The 17,538-nt window shown below is 38.9% G+C and overlaps 1 protein-coding gene across 1 annotated transcript in view; it reads right to left on the reverse strand.

The window, feature by feature from the left end:
• WDR7 (WD repeat domain 7) overlaps positions 1 to 17,538 on the reverse strand; it is a 148,437-nt gene that overhangs the window by 88,296 nt on the left and 42,603 nt on the right. Inside the window, exons 18-20 of the mRNA XM_059833252.1 lie at positions 15,716 to 15,834; positions 13,972 to 14,095; positions 4,574 to 4,687 (exon numbers count right to left, since the gene is read on the reverse strand). Of these exons, the coding sequence (XP_059689235.1) occupies positions 4,574 to 4,687; positions 13,972 to 14,095; positions 15,716 to 15,834 (357 nt within the window). The remainder of the gene's footprint in view (positions 1 to 4,573; positions 4,688 to 13,971; positions 14,096 to 15,715; positions 15,835 to 17,538) is intronic.

The following is a 17,538-nucleotide window of genomic DNA, read 5'->3' on the forward strand; positions in this document are numbered from 1 at the left end:
TTTAACACAAATACTATCACTGATTAAAGAGCTACTTTTAAGTTTAGATTATGGGTTAATCTAGCAATATTTCTTGCTTCTGACTTTGCCAGTTGTAGGATAGTTATTGCTTAAAAAATACTATGCATCATGCACAAAAGTAGATTTGTGAATATTGACAGAAGAGATTTAAAAGATAAATGTTCATCAACTTGAAAGCTTAATCATTAGCATTCCTAGATTTTATTCTCCATATAAACCTGCGTATGTGCACTACTATAACTGCTGGAACTCATATAAGAAAAAACAGTGTCTGTAAAATGCACAAGTCTGATGCAAGAGTCTGCTTGACCGAGACTCCTTTTGGTTACACAGCTAAACAAAGAGTATTTTTAAAGCATCTCTTTACTGCCTCAACCTGCCACAAGTCATTTTCAAACAGATCTTTCTCTCTCTGTGCAAGGGATCACCAAGGGACAAGGAGAAGGCTGACCCTTATTTCTTCCCATTCTGTGCACTAACGTGTCACGGCAGCATGCAGGAGAGAACGGACTGGACCAAATAGCATGCCTTATCTCTGTAGCTAAAGCAGTCCACGTCCCCTATCTCCTAGCTTTTTGGAATGACAGATCCTTGGGAATAAATCCTGTTTCAATTAAATTCCCCACTATTCTGATGCAGCAATTGACTATGCTATATCACAGTGTTTACTAAAACAACAGATGTTTATGGTGGCTCAAGTACAATTTTCACGCAATGCTGTGTTACTGTTTTTATTTATGGAAATACCAAACCAGAATAATTGGTCCAGTAATAGTGTATTTAACTTTGTTACCTGTCAGGCCACCTGTTGGAGTGTTGCTATTTTACAAGCAAGACAGCTTAAGCAAGCTGCCAGTGCTGTTTCTGTTCCTCAGGGCCCTGTTACCTCCCAGGAGCAGGCACAAGAGCAGTCACTGCAGTCTGTGCCTTGGAGTTTCCCACCCAGTGACATTTTATTTTCATATAGCTATTAAAAACAAAGCATAGAAAAAACCATAAACTGTTTAGTGTTTAATAGCAGACAACAGATTTTGTAATCAAACCAATTAGGGGGCATGAAATCTGTTTGTTAAGGTTGGAACGACATTCCAAGGACATCTAACCCTCTCTCCGAGCGCCGTGCATCTTAGATAAAACTCCTCCAAATCTCCCAGAACTGGACCAAACCCTACAGCAGAACTTGGGCTTGTGTCCGCTTCCACCTCACACAGACGTATGTGGCACCACTGCTTCAAATAATGGCAAAAGAAAAGGTCCAAATGAGTTCCAGCACGTACCTTCTTTTCCAAAGCACTGCAGCAGCAGTGTGGCTGAGCTCGCTGCTGGGTGAAGCACAGGCCAATGGAGTGGCCCAGGTGCAGATTTAACAAACACAGAGGTCTATTTTTGAAACCTTGTAGCTACAAAACCAAGGCAGTCTATACTTCCGTAGTCTTTGCAGCCGAGGTGGCTGCATATGCCATTCAGAGTTCATGGAAGGGGGAAAAAATGTTTAAAAAATTAGTGTTTAATTAGAACCTCACAATCGCTTGCAAAGCACAATACTAATGTGAATAAGGTCATCGTTACAAAGTGCTATTGCCGTGGAAAAAATCCACATTATGCAATGCTGAAGAGGTTGGTGGTATTACCTAAGTTAGCGGAACAGAGATTAGAATAAGCTCTTCATGGCAAGAGTCACCTTTCACTGTATGTGGCACCACCAGCGGCAAGGTCTTAACGGAAACCTGGCATTCCTATTACACAAGCAATACCGAATGTCACTGATAGGACATGCGCCTAAGTCTGGAAATGTCTAAGTTACCCTGGGAATTCATTAGGACTGAAATAATTCTAAACTTGCTAGAAGCTTCTGTTGATTAGGTATAAGAGCAATCCATACAATATTCAGAATATCATATTGTGCCCCAATGTTATTTATTTCCATTACTAAGGTAATGTAGCACAGCTCAGAGGCAAACACTTCTGCAACCTAAAAGTTACTTCCTTGAAGTTTTTAATTTCCAAGACCGCTCCACACAGTAAACTCGGTGGATTTTTAAAGACAGACTATTTATGCTGTTCTATCATTTTCTTTGTAAGTAAATAAATCTGTCAACAGAGGTAGTGATGCACTACCATGCTGCCTTTTTCACAGCCTCGGTGACATTTGGCTATTTAGCCCCGTTATGTGCTCAGCCATGTCCTTGTTTCACTACCCCGTAGATGTTTTAACACAAGCACAGCAGCAAAGACAAATATTTGTATTTCCAAATATGTAGCAGTATTATGTTGATGGTGTTTTGGGTTTTTTTCTTAAATATCTTGCTCGCTCTTTATTTAGTGGAAAAACACATTTGGATTTCTAAAATAAAACTTCGATGCTATCTTGGATCCTAAAATTACATTGAAAATATGAATAGATTACAAATTAAAAAAAAAATTTGAAAAAGCCGATTTACCATCATGATGAATTGCGAAATGAAGCCAGTAGACTTTATGCCCAACTAGGAAAAAATGCTGTTGTCCACATGTGAATTATTTAAGCAAAACATTTGCCCTGCTTTTTGTTATCCAGAAAAACCTTTCAGGCATTAAAGACAGCAACAAATACTACTGCTACATGGGAAGAGTGTTCTTACATGTATTTTCAGTGCATTTGAAGATAGACCCAATTTTCTAAATAACTCCTCTGTGTGTGTTTTTAAATGCTTAAGAGGCACTGTAGCATACTGAAGTATTTTCCAGAAACAGGCTTCAGTGCTTTTAGCCAGCTACACTAACATGCTTTAATCTCTAAAAGGACTGATGTGAAAGTGATCCTTTTAAAAAATTATTTGGATAAATGAAAGCGTTTGATAAACCTCAATTTGAACTGAAAAAAATCCTGTTGACCGCTGCACACCAGCATTACTTTGTGCAATCAATAAATATCAGCCTTAGTAGGACCACTATAGAAAGAAGCTGCACCATTTTTTTAAGCTAAGGTTAACTCTAAATTGTCTCAAAACTTTTTTTTATTCTACCAACACAAAACTAATTGTATTCAATTGTAGACCGAAATGTCATCTTTACTCAGGATACTTTTTTAAAGCTCATTTGCTTTTAATAACAGAAACAATTTCTCTGCAAATAAAATTGTTACTACCATCAGACTCTAGCAACATAGCTGATGGCTTTCTGAAAACTTCAAAACTCAGTCTAGCACATAGCAAAAAATCCACACAAAATTTGGAACTTACTCCATTAAAGCATCCCAGCTTCAGTCTCTTTCCCATGAAAAGAACATACGACCTCGAAGGAGCAGAAAGCTGTCCCAGCTATAACACACATTCATTTATAATACTGCTATTGCTAAAGACTCCAGAAAAAGAACCAGGTAGTCTCTGACAGATGTGGAGGCAAGGAGATGGTATATGTTCCCGAAGGAAACACTGATCTGACACATATGCTGGGGAAATCTGTGTTTCAGGGTATGTCGAGCCCATTCATTAATTTTTATTTTTTCCGAGGGTCCATCCTCTATTCATTGTTGTTTCTTGAGAAGTCCTGTGTCCTCCCCTAGCTGCTAAAGGCATTCCCAGCATCCTCCCTCCCTCTTGGCTATTTCCAGTTAGCCTTTTACCCCCGACCTGCGTTAGTGCTCCCTACTCCAGACAGGCTGTTCTTCCACCAGCAGTAATCCTGTCTCAGGCACCTTCAACCGGAGACTTGACCCAAAACTAAATTTGTCATACTAACTGTCTTCAGGTCAATAGAAATAACTAGTTTTCTTTTAGACTTTCACAAAAATCTATACAAAGCTCAGTCAAAAAAGGGATCACTTTCACGCTCTATAATCCGCAGTATGCTATGCTAAAATACGTAGTCATTCAAATTCCAAGGATACTGATATTGAGCATATAAATATTTTCCTTATGATACTGCATAAATAAGCATAAAAAAGAACAATCAGAAGATAACTGCTTATAATTAAATGCATATTTTGGTATGGTCTGTCATTTCAGAATATGCCTTGATGGACCAGAACCCTTGACTTCACCTGCCAGTCTAAAATAAACTAGAGCAACAGTAAAAAGCTATGTGAGTACCGTAGAAACAAAATACACTTGAATTCTACATGCGACAAACTAGAGGTGCTTACTTGTTGAAAAAAACCTCAATTTTAATCAAGCAGACTGATGGTAGCACCCTTATACCAGATCTTTCGCCCAGGTGAATAATTTAAGGGATAACTATAAAGGATCATATAAAGCCTTTATTCTTCAAGAACTACAAGCTAAACAAGTTGGTTGCAGGTAGACTTGAAGCTCAAAACACATATATTAAAATATAGATAATGATTCAGAAGTAACACAATATTATAGTAGGTACAGTTAAGCAGGTATTTAGTTTTTGTCTACAGCTCTTTTCTACTTTTGAATAACTTCATTTCTAATAGCACACACTTCATAAGCAGCCTCAGTATTTCATTTTCTTATGAAGAATATGCTATTTGGCAGAAAGTGTTCTCTCCCCTCTGCACAGTACCTAGTTTGTCAAAAAATAACATATTCATTATATTAATGCTCACCTGCCGCAATGTCATCATCAACCAGATCATGCTCTTCTTCCTGAACTTTTGCTTCTGTTCCCAATGAATCTGGGCTTGCACTGCCAGTTTGAATGGCTTCCGTGGTTACTCCAGCTGAAAGAAACAACAGAACACCCACAAAAGTCAGTGATTTTGCTAGATAACATCCTTAGATCAGGGGGGAAAAAAAAAGTAATTATCTTCTGATATTCTGAACCATGCAATGTAACTCTATGAAACAGAGAAAGCAAAAAGCAACTATTTTCTGGTTTCCCTTCATACTGTATGCAGACGTTTCACAAGCCTATCCTTCAAAAAAAAAAAATCTTTTCCACACTGTAAATATCTCTTGTATTTTCTTATTTTTCTGCCGTCTTCCAGTATCATTAAAAATATTAAATACATATACTACACACTAACAACTTATTTAGTGACAAAATACGGTTCCAGCAGAATTTCTGTTATATCCCCTCTCAATACTTCATCTTTCTCACCACAAAACGTGCAGTTTTTGCAGGCTGCCTTCAGAGTATATTAACTCAGCTGACTTATTCCATGTCATTTGGGTTGGGATGCATCTGTTGGTTGCTATTAGAAATTACATAACGAACACCAAATCATGCCATATTACACCACGTGATTAAAGTTTAATTCACCAGTTTATACTCTGCCCAGTTATAATCTTGAATTATTCCCTATATGAGCCTTACCACAATTCAATCAAGGCATTATCAAAAGAAGTGTTTTGCTAAGCCTCACAAATAGTCTTCCCAAAGAGCTTTAGGAAGGCTAAAAAGCAGACTGAAGGGATGCCCTGATAAGATTTCTTTCCTCCCAATACATCCTCTATGTCAGCTTATACTATCAAAAATCTTATTATATGAAGAGATTGCTGCTTTACTGATTGTGACATTGGGTTTGCAATCCACAGGGGCATTAAGTCCCCATTAAAAAAAGGACCACAGCCTTTTGTCAGCACCAAACAAATTTCAGCAAGAAATTAAGTCTCTAAATGACCCTACCTTGCGGAAGGCAGGCAGCTCTCGCTGACCAACACAAGCACCAGCAATGGCTTGGCACTGGGCAGCAGAGACCTGCCCACTGTACCTGCTACTGCTCCTCTTCTGCTTTTAGATCGTCTTTATGAAATCATTAACATGCATTACTTCAATTCTCACTAGTTTTCACATAATAACCTGCTAAGCCATCTCCAAACATATGAATGGGATTGATAAGTGCAAAGATGACAGTACCATAATAAATCACAAGGGGGGAACTTCTATCAGCTGTGTACAACAAGGTTTGTGAATCCACGCCTGAAAGCCATTTAACTCTGGGTGTTGGTCTCTTCTCCCAAGCGAGAAGTGATAGGACGAGAGGAAATGGCCTCAGGTTGTGCCAGGGGAGGTTTAGGCTGGATATTAGGAAAAATTTCTCTACTGAGAGAGTGGTGAAGCATTGGAACAGGCTGCCCAGGGAGGTGGTGGAGTCACCCTCACTGGAGGTGTTCAAGGAACGTGTGGACGTGGCACTGCGGGACATGGTTTAGTGGGTGTGGTGGTGTTGGGTTGGTGGTTGGACTTGATGATCTTGCAGGTCTTTTCCAAACTTAATGATTCTGTGATCTTTAAACCAGTTCAGAAACATTGACGTTCTCATGAGTATTCCAGATTTTAGTATTTAAAATCAGGACTAAAAAAAGTGAGTATTCATTGCAAAGTAATTACTTATACCTTGCGATAACAGAGCGACTATCTGACAGCAATTTCTAACCTTATTCTGACATAGCCTCTTTACAAAGAAACTAGTACCTTTTAACAACTTTCTGAATGTCCTTCTTGTTGTGTCAGCACATATGAAAAACAGTGACAACAAATATACAACCAGACTGGAACACACTGCCGAATCAATAGCGTATCACTTCATTAAGCATGCTGGCATGGCTGCACAGAGATCACATGCAATTACAAAATGCACATGAACCTTATTCAGGACACTTAAAAAATAAGGAGTTCACTGTTAGGGTGCAGCTGTTGCAGCCGTGGGCATCACTCCGCAGAGTCTTCACCAGCTTCCACACAGACACCAGGATTCCAGCACCACTTCACCAAAAGACTTTTTGGTCTTCACCTTCAAGCACCAATTATTTTCTAACACTACCATTTATTTGTGTATACCCACTGGAGTTGGCCAGTGTGCTGAGGGGAAGAGAGGAGGCTGTTTTTTAAGCACTGTTTTACATCTTGCATTGCAGTTAGTCCAAGAAGCCGCTAATCTCTGCAGGCATAGCAAGCACCTAGCTGTTCCCTAAATATGACTTCCATAGACTATAAAATTATTTGATTTCTTTCCACACCCAGAGAAGGATGAATAGTTTGCATGCCTTTTGAAAACCGCAATATGAAGGTTCTGACCAATGAGCTTTCATCTCAGAAAGGAGTATTTTCTGTGGTTGAACACCCAAGTCAGCAGAAGCCAAAGGTCTAGCAGTCTCTAAACAGTAGGTTTAGGCTGGGCCAAAATTTAAAGCCTTTGATTTATCTAGTTATTACCTCACCTCTTTCCCTGCTTTCTAGCCCTAAGTTGCTGAAAAAAGGCTGATTTTCCATGTTAGATGTGCTACACAGAATCACAGAATTGTTAAGTTTGGGAAAGACCTGCAAGATCATCAAGTCCAGCCATCAGCCCAACCCCACCATGCCCACTAAACCATGTCCTCCAGTGCCACGTCCACACGTTCCTTGAACGCCTCCAACGATGGTGACTCCACCACCTCCCTGGGCAGCTTATTCCAGTGTGTCACCACTCTCTCAGTAGAGAAATTTTTCCTAATATCCAGCCTGAACCTCCCCTGGCACAACTTGAGGCCATTTCCTCTTGTCCTATCACTTGTCACTTGGGAGGAGAGACCAACACCCACGTCTCTACAACCCCCTTTCAGGTAGTTGTAGAGAGCGATGAGGTCCCCCCTCAGCCTCCTCTTCTCCAGACTGAACAACCCCAGTTCCCTCAGCCGCTCCTCATCAGACTTGTGCTCCAGACCCCTCACCAGCTCCGTCGCCCTTCTCTGGACACGCTCCAGCACCTCAATGTCCTTCTTGGAGTGAGGGGCCCAAAACTGAACACAGCATTCGAGGTGCGGCCTCACCAGCACCGAGTACAGGGGCAGGATCCCCTCCCTACTCCTGCTGCCACACTGTTTCTGATACAGGCCAGGATACTGTTGGCTGCCTTGGCCACCTGGGCACACTGCTGGCTCATCTTCAACCTTTCTAGAGAGCTTAGTGAGACTAGCTATAATGCAAAGGAAGGAATTAAGTGCCATTGCATGAGTCGATTCTAAGTACAGTGTATTAAAAAAAAATCAGAAAAGTTTATTACAATTTTATACAATTAAAATAAAAATATAAAAAAAAAATCTGCTTAATCAGAATGATTAAGCATTCCCCCCAAACCACTGAACGGATAAAGCCAAAAGGAGAAAAATAGCCATCATGCAAATATTTCAGGCAATAAATTATTATTTCCCCTCAATGAAGACCCAGTAAGAAGGAACATGTATTCCTGGACACAAGCGTTTTCTACATAAGTCACAAAAGATGCCTCAGAAACCATTTTAGACATGACAAGATCATAAAACCCTGGATGTTATTAGAAATAAGCCAGTCGACATATTAGAAAATACTGGAAAATGAAGATATATTTGTATTAGAAACGTAGGCTATTATTACAATTCACTATTTACTGCAGCATCCTAAACTCATTATTCATTTAATACATTAAAATGTTGCAGCACAAAATTATTTGCCTTGCTTCTTTGTGCTCTTTTAAGTCAAACCTTGCATAAGTAAGATGATCAACCACATATACAAATAGCAAAGTCTTCGGGGTCCAATCAAAGTATCCTTCCTCAATGAAAACTCCCATTTAAATCGATGAAAGTTTAATTAAGTTTTACTCAATTAATCTGGCTTTAAATAAAACTTGCTAACAGAAACACAAGCCTACCAGAAACACATTCTTGAGAACTCACAACGACATATTCGTTATTATAGACTTTTCATATTTATTTTGCTTTCCAGTGGCAATGTGGATTATTATTTGAAGCAGTTTAAAGAGAGAGACAATTTAAGGATATCTATTTAAATACTTGAATTTTGTGCTGCCACATGTAAGATTTTCACTTAAAAAGAAAGAGTAATTTGATACAAACATTTCCCTGATTGAACAGGGTTTTAGCAATACGGCAAGCAAGAGAAGCGTCTATACTTAATTTCTGGGCAGAACGTATTGAAAACAGATTTCTGCAGAGACTGACCAGCACTGCCCGTGCCCCGGCAGCCCGTGACAGGCAGCCTGCCTGCCTCGCATTAATTCACTCCACACCGCTCCGATCGATCCCGGGTAGCTCCCAGCCGCACCGCGCACGCTGCCTGTCTGCCAGCTCCATCCGCATCCCACACGCACACAAAGGCTGGGGCAAGATAACCTTTTGCTTTCTGTTAAAGCCATAGTAGCCATTTTTCCACCTGCAGTAACATCACATATTTAAAAACATCTGTCCCTCCAGGGCTTGGCAGACAGACCCACCACCAAGAACTTGCACAGAGACCCCAGACAATGTCTTCAGCATTTTAAGAAAACGTTTACACTGACCAAGGTAAAATAACTAAATAACTAAAATAGAAACAAAATACTCAAAGAAATCCCTTTAAAAAGAGAACTTAATTTGCAGAATCCGTTTTACACTGAAGATAGTCCTTGCTCTTAAAAACAAGCAGGTAGAAAAAGGCATTAGCATTTTTCCCTTTTTAAACTACACCTGAAAACATGTCCTTGTGGCAAATGCCCCACAGAGTATGTAGCATTTCAGAAACAATCGTATGCTGTGCAAATGAGGAGCAGAGGCGGCCATGGCAAATATTTACAGTGGCATGACATAATCTTAGTAGATAGAAGATGAAGCTTTGAAAGCTTAACTGCTTTCCTCCCTGTGGGAGCCTGAAAAATACCAACACCTGCAACATCTCTCATAGGTTTAATGCATAGCATCACTTATACATCCATTCCCATTTGATGTGGGGTCAACAAGCCGACATGCCAATTTTGGATTTGAAGGCCCAAATAAAACAAAGATTTATTGTTCCCCCTACAAGGCGTCGTGAAACGAAGCCTAATGTCTCCGAACACCTGAACTGCAAATCCTGTGATGTAGAAGCCATGCAGGCAGCTGTAAGCCAGCTGCTGGGAGCAGCGACAGCGTAACGGGGCCCATTTGAGGCGGTCCCCGCAGTGCAAGCTGGTGGTGTGCAGGCAGACCCGCGAAAGAGAAAATAAGATCTGCTCAGCTTTCTCCCTGCTCCTCCACCCCACCATCTACAGGGGGACAATAATCTCTCTTGCATCAGTTAAAAGATTATTAAAAGATAACCCTGTGCAAGTTTGCCTGTCTTTCAGGTCCCCTGAACACATTTTATCAAAATGCTGGGAGACATGCCAGTCGCTTGATCTGTACGGAGTAAGGTCATGTCCCAAAATGGCTATTGGATCTGACCACTGAATACACAAACAGAAAAAGATTTCATCTCGGTTTGCTAGTATCGCACACTTGATTTATTCAAGAGCCAATTAAATGCATATGACAAAGTATCTTGTATCAGCAGCAAGCTTTTATTAGTGGTCAATTAAAACAAACCTGTTAATGTGTAAGAGGAGCACTGTTTCTACATCATGCATATAAGAACTATTGCAGAGTAATAAGGTGTGCTGGACACAAAAACATGCTGATAATAATTTATGCCCCTGTATCAAGAGGCAAAATTGGGAGAAATGGAGGATGAAGGAATCAAAGCAATATTTCTTTACCTTTCATATTTCTTCTTCTTACCCTTTAGCATAAAACTATACTTTTCAGAAGTCCATTGCATCCTTTTTGGCCATCCTAAATAATTCTTACCTCCTTCAATTCCTCCCCAGACCTTTAAAAAACATGTCATTCTTTAATCGTGTCTTACAATGTAACTAATATACACACTTTATTCTTTACCCACAACAGCAACCTTTGTAGCTCCTTATTTCGTTTCTCCTTTCTGATACTGTAATTATTCTTCTCCTTCAGAGTGTCAGCATCTTTGTGTACATTCATACAGACAATAACAGTATTAAATGCCTTCTCAGCCCTGTCATTCAGGAGAACCACAAACTCTGTAACCTTAATTCACATAGTTTTCAACACTGTTAATATAAGAAAAATGAATTCCAATTTGCTAGTCATGACCTGTCTGAATGGTTTTCAATATCACAGCTTTCACAACATTGAACATTTGCATTCAAGTCATTCATTCAGCCATGCTCAGCTGATTTCTCTATTTTATATTTTCTTCCTATGTTTTAAAACTTTCTTGTTCTGATAGGTAAGCACATCCTAATTTAGCGTTCAAACAAATGCTATGCTTTGATTTGCTGATGACTAACAGGCCAAAATACTGCTGTAGGCATACTCGAATGCATACAAAATACTGCTGTTTTTTCCTAAACCTGACTGTTGCTATGAAAACGCATGCCATGCTTCTAACCTGAGCAAAAAACATAAGCACGAGAGGCGGAACAAAGTATTACACTTCCAACTGATGCATACGTAGAACAGAACTGCATACTCTTTTCTAAAATGTTCAAATGTAATTGTTTAAGTAATGAGGAGTACCAGAAATAGCAAGTTATTGGAATTAATATGAATTACTGGTTGTTTTCAAGCACATTAAAAAGAAGCTCCTTTTCTAGAAACAGTCAACTGGCTAAAGCAGGCACTACAATGGTTTATATACACTTCCTCAACACGATTATGTCCATAACCTTGTACCCAACAAGGCCATTCAGTATCGCTCCAGAGAAAAGAAATTAGTAATCATCAACAGTTGCCACAGCAGCTACTCCTGAGAGTAAAGGGCAACTATAGCTGTAGTCTACAAACTGAGTATAAGAGACCTCAGAAGAAGATCAGTTAAAAAATACATCCTAATATACAAAATGGCACAAACATCTACCAGTATGAATCAAGGCTCTTTCACATGTATATACAACATACTTTCCCTTATCATTCACTGCTTGGCTGCACATCTAACTGTGCAACAACATTCCTGTAATAAGGCAAATGCTACATGGCTGAAGGCTGTAATTAACAGCAGCTTAGTCTTACCAATAAATTCTCAACGTCTTTAAAGTACTGTGTTCCATGTAATTTATGCATTCAATTTAGATTTAATAAGATTATTACACATCTCTCAAAAATCAATTGGTATTTAATAGAGATCTTTCTCTGAACAGAAACGTCATTCTTCAGTGGAAGAAGAATCTCGTTTTAAGAAAGATGAACAGCTATAACTTAAAAGCAAACAAACATTCTCATTCATGAAAATACAAATTTTTACTGGTTTGTTATACACGGCAGATGCGTTTGGACATTATTCTATAAAGGCAAGTTTCTAGATGGATAATGAAATGGAGCATCTTACAATGCTGACAGATCTTCCAAGAATATATTCTTAGAGTCTGTACAACCTCTGCTTTAATAAGTATGAATAAAATAAAAACAGCTATTTTGGAGAAAAATACAACAGATTAAATAGTGGTCAGTAGCTATTTAATTTATTTGGAGAAACAATATTATATTGTGTATCACTGACTATTACTGTAAGATACGTGCACATGATTACAGCCAGAAGCCTAATATTTTGGTAAACGTGTTTGTGTGCAGTAGTTCCAATTACACAAAAGACCATGTGCTCTGGGTAAATTCTGTTAAGATCTTTCTCTGCCCATAAGCCAACAGTTCCAAACAAGGATCAGAATGTAAATCATTCAGAAATGTAAGTGATTCTCACAGGTTGCAGGAAAAGTATGTAAAAGAAATTCCCTGTATCATTCTTCCTGCAAGCAGAATGTTTTAATGAACAGCACTTTATCAAAAGGGACTAGCTTACATTTAAGACCACTCCAGTTAGACCCATAATCAAACAAAACTACGATTTGTTTCACCTTAAGAAAATAAATCCTAAAACCCTAATTTGTACTAATTTAATGCATTTGTGTTCTTCAGTTAACACCCCTCCCATAATAAAAAAGAAACGGGGACAGGAAGATGTTAGAGAACAACTGTTACGAAAAACAATACTTTCTCTTATAAGCCCATTAAATAAGTGAAATATTGTTACAGAAGTGTATCTGTAGCAATATTTTAAGTTACCTTCTACCAAAGAAAGGAGACCTGCTGAATAAGGTGACTGTGCTAACACAAATAACATCAGGAAAAGGATAGGAATTGGACAGAGAAATCCCGAAAGAGGAGGAGTAAATGATTCAGAGGAGTTGGTAATGGCATATATAGTCTCACATTTTAAAAGGCAAAGCTAAATTAAGTCAGGAGGTAAGTGTGAACAGCCAGTAACCAAAAAAAGACTACGCAGAGGCCTGTACGAAATGACTTACGGTTACACGCATTTGAAAAATTACAAGAGATCTCAAAAGGGAACAGCTGTCATTCCTGGATGGACTTCCGGCATAGTTATGCTGCAGTACATCTGGGCATAACATTGCAAGAGACCTTTCCTCTGTTGCCCCCGCATTCTTCTTGCTCTTTGTAAAACCAGATTAAGCTTCTAATGCCCTAAAGCCCATTAACCTTTAATTTTAGACTTTTATGAATTTGATGAGAGAGAAGGAGAAGAGGAAATGTTTACCTTTCAGTATCAAGGGAAGTACTGTAATCTCATGCTCATCTGATTAACTATCACCATAAATTACTTCTCAACAAATCCTCGCTGAACTATGCTACCATCTCTATCCGATATCTCCTTGCAGCACTTGGTTTCCAATGGTTTTGAACACCTGACTGGGCAGGTGTAGCACCAAATGTTTAACAGACACTGATGGACATATACTGCATGATCCTGCGTTAGCTCCTTTCAGAATCCTTTTTACTCTTGGGATGCCAAAGGATCCCTTTGTAACAATTTCTATAATCTAATTAAACATTCTGTGAAAAAGAAACATCAGTGTTTTACCACCAGTACCTTGTAATTTTATCAGCCCTTTTCATAGCAGGTTTAGAGGTTTCAGGGAAGAAACTACAGCTTAGCCCCTCAACAGCAGGGTCAGGCTTTGCAAAAGACACTCCAATCCCAGTGAGATATACTGAAGTGTTCGATTTACCTAATCAACATTAGTGACCTTATGTGATTTCACAATTGTGAAATCACTTCGAAAATGTCAAGAAACTTTTCTACATAACCCTAGAATTTTCCCCTAGATTGGTAGTACTGTTCATAATTTTCTGTACAAAATGCCTTTTTTGTTTTTTCTAGCAACCAAGGTATTTTCAGGTTTAACACAGCATTACTTACGTGATATAACGCTGTCCATGTACTGTGGTAAATAAGGAGCCCACGCATCAATGGTTTCTTTCCGACCTGCCTGCTCAATTCTTCTCAGTTCTGCTAGCAATAAGGCCTGGGCAGCTTCTCTTACCTGTAAAGCCAACAGGAACGTCACACAAACTCAAATATCAAATGTTTATCAGTATGCTTCCAGTGCAATTTAGCGAAAACAAAAAGTACCACTTAAAGAAAAAACATCTACAGAAAACTCAACTAAGGTTTTAGAAAACCCACATTTCTTCCCCATCCCTCTCCACCTTAAACACAGAAGCAAAATAACCATGAGCAGGACATGCCCCAACTATGAGGGCTCTTAACACAACACAGCAAAGATGTGCAGCCCCATGGAAAAAATTGGGTATCAACGTCACATCTCAGTCCCCAGCACGAGTGCAGTGCATAAACCAAACAGCTGTCCCTCCTCCTCCCGGCCTCCACCGACGTGCCTTTCTCAGCACAGACAGCAAGACTGACCGCGGCAGTCTCCCATCCCGTAAAGTGAACGGCAATACCAGTTTCTCACTCAAGGAAATAAGGCTGAACCTTATGTTTGTGCTGATGCATTGAAAGGCCATCAAAATTCTAGTTTTCTAGAAGCAATTTGTGATCACACTTCTCTACAACGTTTCCGAAGTTGGGTCCAAAATTCCAAATGTTCAATGAATAAAGTTTTCTAAATGTCACAAATGTTGCAATATAAAAGCAAAACAAACAAAAATTACTTAAAAATATTTTTTCACATGGGGTTTACTCATTTACTAGATATTATGGAAGACTGAACAATGAAAGCAGAAGAAAACATATAAAAAAAGTTTACCCAAAGTTTAAAAAAAAAACCCCTGCGTTTCTACACCAACAAATACAAAATACTATCTTGTACTATTTGTCCCCATTAATATCACTTTTTCCATCTGAAGAATTCATAAGTACACATTCATAAATACACACATGATTTTTGGTCTCAAAAATTTAATGCACAAGGAAGTTGAGTTGATCAAGGTGAAATAAAAAATGGTGGACAAATGGAATATAAATATGCTACCCTAACACCTAAGGCTATCCAGTCTTCTGGTGCTTACAAATTTTAATGAGTTTCAAAGTAATTACCCTCTCAGTAAGCCATCTCACAGTATATCCTACCTAGCAAAAGAACAGGCAATCAGGTAGTAAAAAACATATTCCCAATTAAGTTAGAGGACTGCTGAGGACCTACAGTCTGCAGCCCAGCTCTGTTACTCCTTTCCCACTTGGAAAGCTGCATGGTCAACAAATATTTTGCCACAACAGCGCAGGTGTAGTGTTAAGGCCCACTAGTCATTTATCAAACAGTTGGGTGACAAACCATTTACTGGCTACTGTATACACACTCCAAAAAAACAAAGCGACTCAGCAGTCTCTTGAAAAAATAGAGTAGGTTTTTCTTATTCCTAGTAAGATTCTTAATAGAATCATGAACGTTTTTAATCCAATATTAAAAAAACGTATAGGATCCAGAAGGTTAAATAAATAAATAAGTGTATAGACATGATCACTTTTTCAACATTTTGACAGGCTAACTAGAAAATTAACTTACCAAATCTGAAATAAATAACTGCAGGAACTTGTGTCAGAAAAGAATTATATTTTTTTTTATATTAAGGGAAAACGTGATCAGTAAAAGACAACATAAAACCCCAAAAACCTAGCACTACAAAATTACTACTGAAATCACCTCCAAGCATCGATCCTGCCACCTGCGAGCCAGCATCTCCAGAAGAGGAGGTCTGAATTTATCCAGTCCCAACAGGTCGGGGAGCATTACACAGTGCATAGCAGCGAGCTGGCTCCACCCTGTTAAAACACATCACACCAGGAAGATAAAATTTCTGCAGTGTTTATTATGTTTAAGTTCAAAACACCATCAAGAAATTTACACTGGCCAGGTACACAGTAGGTCTTCAGGAGAGGGTGGGAGAAAGAGGGAGAGAAAAAAAATAGAACCAATTTTGCAGCAGAACAGAATTGTTTCTTCTGCCGTGGGAACCTGGGGCTCACCCCCTCTCTGCTGATGCCAGCTGACCTCAGAGCAGGCTGTACAGTGCATGTGCTTCCTGTATCGGACAGGAATGAGCTCTTGCAGGCAAAATTCATGCCTCATGAACTAGCTGGTCAGATCTCTTAAACACATGCAAGGGTCAAATGAGACATCAGCAGAAGACTGCCTCAAATCAGTCCAGATTAAACACCAACATCCTTCTTCCTCCCCATGCCCTCTCAAAAAGGCTTCAGTATCTAGTCACGTGCTTGGATTTTAAACTTGCAGCCTTAAGAATATACATAATAATATACATACTAAATACAAAAAAAGTCCTTGAAAGTATTACAGTCAATTTTTTTCAGAAGCATAAGCCATGGTTTGAGTGTAAGATTTAAATGCCCTGTTCAAACCGTGATTAGCATTATTTATCATGATATTTAGTGTCCTACATGCAAGTGGAATATAATTCAATTACGGAAAACTTAGCATATGAATTACCACTAAAAAGATGACATAGAATTTTCTGTCCTGTTTTAAAAGGTATGCAAATATGTACAAGGGCATGTTTGTCTGCTTTCCTTATCTTTCCATCTAAATCTTACTTTCAATAACATGCTTACTTCAGGTGCATTCATACTACAAGCCTGCAATATTGTGTAGTTAAAACCAGTAAAGATAAGCATATCAAGCTCAAACAACACAGCTTGTAAAAATGCTTGTAAAGTACTCTTGGCAGAAGAATTTTGTATTTTGCTCTACATAGACTTGAGAAAGTGGAGAAATACTTCAGGTGAGCATATAGATCTATATTTTTAGATTGTCAGCAATACTGAGCATAAAAATCTAAATATTTTAACTAATAAAGCTCTTCATGGTGCTATGAGAAAAGAAATAATTATGTCAATTTTCCATAAAGAAAAATGGATTAAAAAGAGGAATTCCCAAATTCAGAGAGCACTGTTTCTACTACTTGAGATGCATGAAAGCAGGAATTTATAGCTTGGTAATAAAGGCATAAAAATTCTGATTTAAAGCAACTTGCCTACAGGGATACAAGGGGTTTTTGTTTGTTGGTTTGGTTTTTGTGCCAATCTTTTTGGCAGAAAGACATTCTTCATAATGTGGATGAATATTTATTAGAAAAAAATCATCCCCAACACAAAACCCAAGTGGCTTACATAAACAGTAAGTTTTCATAAGCACCAAAATTAACATTTAAATGACATGAAACTGATTTTGTTTGTTTCATTTTAAAAGCAGCATTAAATTTTTAGTCTTTTCATTTGTAACGTGGACTAGAGAGCGTTGGTGCTCATTCACCACAGGAGTGAAAGACTTATCCCATGCCCATCCCAGAGGGTCCTCCCAGGGCTCGAGAGGGGGCTGACCCTTCGGACCGAGAAGCAGCTCTCACACCTGCAGCCCCAAGACGGGACAGGGCACCTGCGTGGAACACACCACACGTGCTGCAGCTTCTCTCATGCATATGCACAGGTATTTTCCCTGCTTAACAAGGG

The sequence above is a fragment of the Gavia stellata genome, chromosome Z, assembly GCF_030936135.1.
Source record: "Gavia stellata isolate bGavSte3 chromosome Z, bGavSte3.hap2, whole genome shotgun sequence".
Classification (NCBI taxonomy): Eukaryota; Metazoa; Chordata; class Aves; order Gaviiformes; family Gaviidae; genus Gavia; species Gavia stellata.